The sequence below is a fragment of the Rhincodon typus genome, chromosome 30 (genome assembly GCF_021869965.1).
Source record: "Rhincodon typus isolate 14 chromosome 30, sRhiTyp1.1, whole genome shotgun sequence".
Classification (NCBI taxonomy): Eukaryota; Metazoa; Chordata; class Chondrichthyes; order Orectolobiformes; family Rhincodontidae; genus Rhincodon; species Rhincodon typus.
The window spans coordinates 37874545-37877637 of NC_063361.1; the positions used below are offsets into that span (position 1 = coordinate 37874545).

General features: G+C 41.7%; 1 protein-coding gene across 1 annotated transcript in view; it reads left to right on the top strand.

The window, feature by feature from the left end:
* The first annotated feature begins 7 nt into the window (after positions 1-7).
* Positions 8-3093, top strand: part of ezh1 (enhancer of zeste 1 polycomb repressive complex 2 subunit) — a 21749-nt gene continuing 18663 nt past the window's right edge. The window contains exon 1 of the mRNA XM_048614435.1: positions 8-2768. Within this exon, the coding sequence (XP_048470392.1) occupies positions 2658-2768 (111 nt within the window). The 5' untranslated portion in view covers positions 8-2657. The remainder of the gene's footprint in view (positions 2769-3093) is intronic.

Below are 3093 nucleotides of genomic sequence, written 5' to 3' on the forward strand. Positions count from 1 at the left end.
GGTGTGAGTGTGTAACTGTGTCTTTATTGCCCTGGTGTGAGTGTGTACATTTGTTTCTTTGTTGTGCCCCGTGAGTGTGTAAATATGTTTATTTGATGTGCCCCGTGAGTGTGTAAATGTGTGTTTTTGGTTTAGTGGCTAGAAACTGGTTAGAAAAGGGTCAAAGTTAGAAGTTCTGAGGGAGGGTGACTTGACCGGAACCATTAACTCTGCTTTCTCTCCACAGGTGCTGCCAGACCTGCTGAGGTTTTCCAGCAATTTCTGTTTTTGCTTTTGTAAAGGTTAGACTTTGGTGTGAGTGGGGATTTGATGCAGATTGGGGGAGAGCTGTTGCATCTGTCTCTGATACTTGTCACTTGAATCAGCTTCAGACAGTAAGTATTCAACACATTTGTCCAGGGTTTTTGTGATTACTGCATGTGAGTATGTAGAAAAAGAAGTAAACGTTTTGAAACAAACCAAAATATGGATCAAAATAGACAAGGCGTGGCAGTGCATTGTGAGTCTAGACTGCAGCTTGTGGGCTGTGGACACATCAACAGAAATATGAAGCTGTAGAGTGAATTGGAGACACTACAGCACATGAAGGAGGAAAAGGAGAAACTGGGCTCTTTGCTGAGGATCTTCATCTCACTTTATGGTCATTGACAAATCCTGAATGGCCTAGTGTTTAGAGTAAGAGGTATCCAGGTATGATTGATAGTGAGGACTTGTGGAAACTGACTGCACAACCTTCTTAGAATGTGTATGTTCTGGTGAAAAACTGTTGAGGTTGTGTAAAGGCCAGGGAGGGTGGGTAAGTGGGATGCTGTAGTTGTAGGGTATTCAACATCTTAAGGAAGAAGGCAGGTGGCATTGATTCTAAGCAGCAGTGAGAGTCCCACAGCATTGGTCAGGGACAGGTGGAACTAATTTTAAAGGATACTAGAGGGGAAAGGGTTGGGAATAGTACAGGAAGACAAGCTTGGAGAGTTCCAGAGACTAGGAGCAGGGTTAAAGAAAAGGAAAACAAGGATTGAAATAACTGGATTATTACTGAGTCTGATACGATCAGGCAAGCAGATTAGGGAGGAATGGCCTGGCAGAAAGGGATTCCATTTCATGGGACTCTGGAAGCAATAGAAAAAGAAAGAATTGTGCCATTGGGATGAGCTCCACCTGGACCGAGCTGAGGCGAGGGTCTGAGTGAAAAGGATAAACAACATGGTCACAAACTTTAACGTAATAGAAAACATAAAAAAAACAAAGCAGACATAGCCCATTCAGCCCCTCAAGCCTGGTGCTGCCATGGAAAACGCACAGATTACTGATGGTTGACAGTTAACTGCCAGTGTGGTAGTTAATCACACACTGAGATTATCCATGAAATGTTGTCCAGTTGGAGAAACATATCTCATGTTGGATACTTTATTGTGCGTTTTGCACGGACGGCTTGGTTGGGTAAAATGGGTGTGGAGTGTACTGTAACATGTCTTTGCTTCTATTTATGTTGGGAACTCAACAATTTACCATGTTATTAAATGACTTGGATGATATGATATAGAGTGACAATTTGCTGATGGTAGCAGGTTCAGTGACATTCCAAGAAGTGTAAATGGAAGCACGTGTTATAGAATTACAGGGAGGTATTGAAACAAGTGGCAAAACAGTTGCAAATGGATTTAAATGCAGGAAAATGTCAATGCAGGTTATCCAGTTTAGACATAAAAATGATAAAACAGAGTACTTTGCAAATGGTGGCTACAGTAAAAGATCCAAAGAGAAATGACAAATCATTTTTCTTATTAGTTTATGAGATGAGGGGATCTCTGGCCCTTTACTGCCCATCCCTGAGTTCATCACAGTCACCGTCTGCTCAAACTCTGAGTAGGTGTTTGTGTGTAAGTGTATGTGTGTGAATGTGTATGAGTGTGCGTATATAAGTATGTGTGAGTGTGTGTGGTTTTGTCTGGATTTTTATTCATTTATGACATATGGGCATCATTGGCTGGATCAGTATTCCTTGCTCAGCCCTAATTTCCCTGGAGAGGATAACGGTGAGCTTTCCTCTGGAACCACTGAATTATAAAAATGCCATGGACAGATACAGAAGAAATGAGACAGGTCAATACATTGGTGTTTTTTGTATTTAAAAGACTAGGATGTAAGAAGGTTGAAATTATCTTATCCAAGCTTTACTTATACCACACTTGGAATTACCCTGTGTAGTTCTGAACACCATGTCTTAGGACAGATAGACTGTTTTTTGGATGGAGTTCAGTGTAGATTTACCAGAATGATTCATTGAGGGGTTAAATTACAAAGAGAGATTGAGAGGTGATTTAATTAAATATTTGAAGATGTTAAGGTCAATAGAGAGAAGTCATTCTGGCATTTGCAAAGGCTAAGATTAGGGGGCATACTTTAAAAACAAGGTCCAAACCTTTTCAGATGTGAAGTTGTGCTAGAAGTTCAGAATTTGCTTCTTCAATTCATGCTGGATCAAATGTTTATTAAAGTGAATGGTGGGATTGATGGATTTTTGTTAATAACTATATTACAGGAATTGAGGTAAAGGCAAGTATAATTTCATTTCTGTATTTGATGGACTGAATGACCTCTTCCTCTCCCTGTTTCTCTGTCACATTGTTCCATCTGGTGAAGAAATTTGTTACAATATGATTCTTTCTTTTGCAGCTTTTCATGCGACACCAAATATGTACAAAAGGAAAAATAAGGAGATAATGGTGGAAACAACACCTTGTGGGAAGGACTGCTTCATGTTTCTGGTGAAGAAAAACTTTTATTTTTCAGGCTGGGAATTAATTTGAGCAAAGACATGTCCAACAAGACCAGTACCCACCCTCCGACAGGATTCATGGAGCCCATTGCTCTATGGTCACTAGGACTAGGGCTGTTCCTTCACTAAAGCCATTCGTGCTTCTGGTGAAGTGTGTGGCAACGTTCAAGGGAGAGCAGGAAGAAGAGATGGGAGAGTGGAGAGAGGAGAGGGTGGAGGGAGGAGAGGGTGGAGGGAGGAGAGGGTGGAGGGAGGAGAGGGTGGAGGGAGGAGAGGGTGGAGGGAGGAGAGGGTGGAGGGAGGAGAGGGTGGAG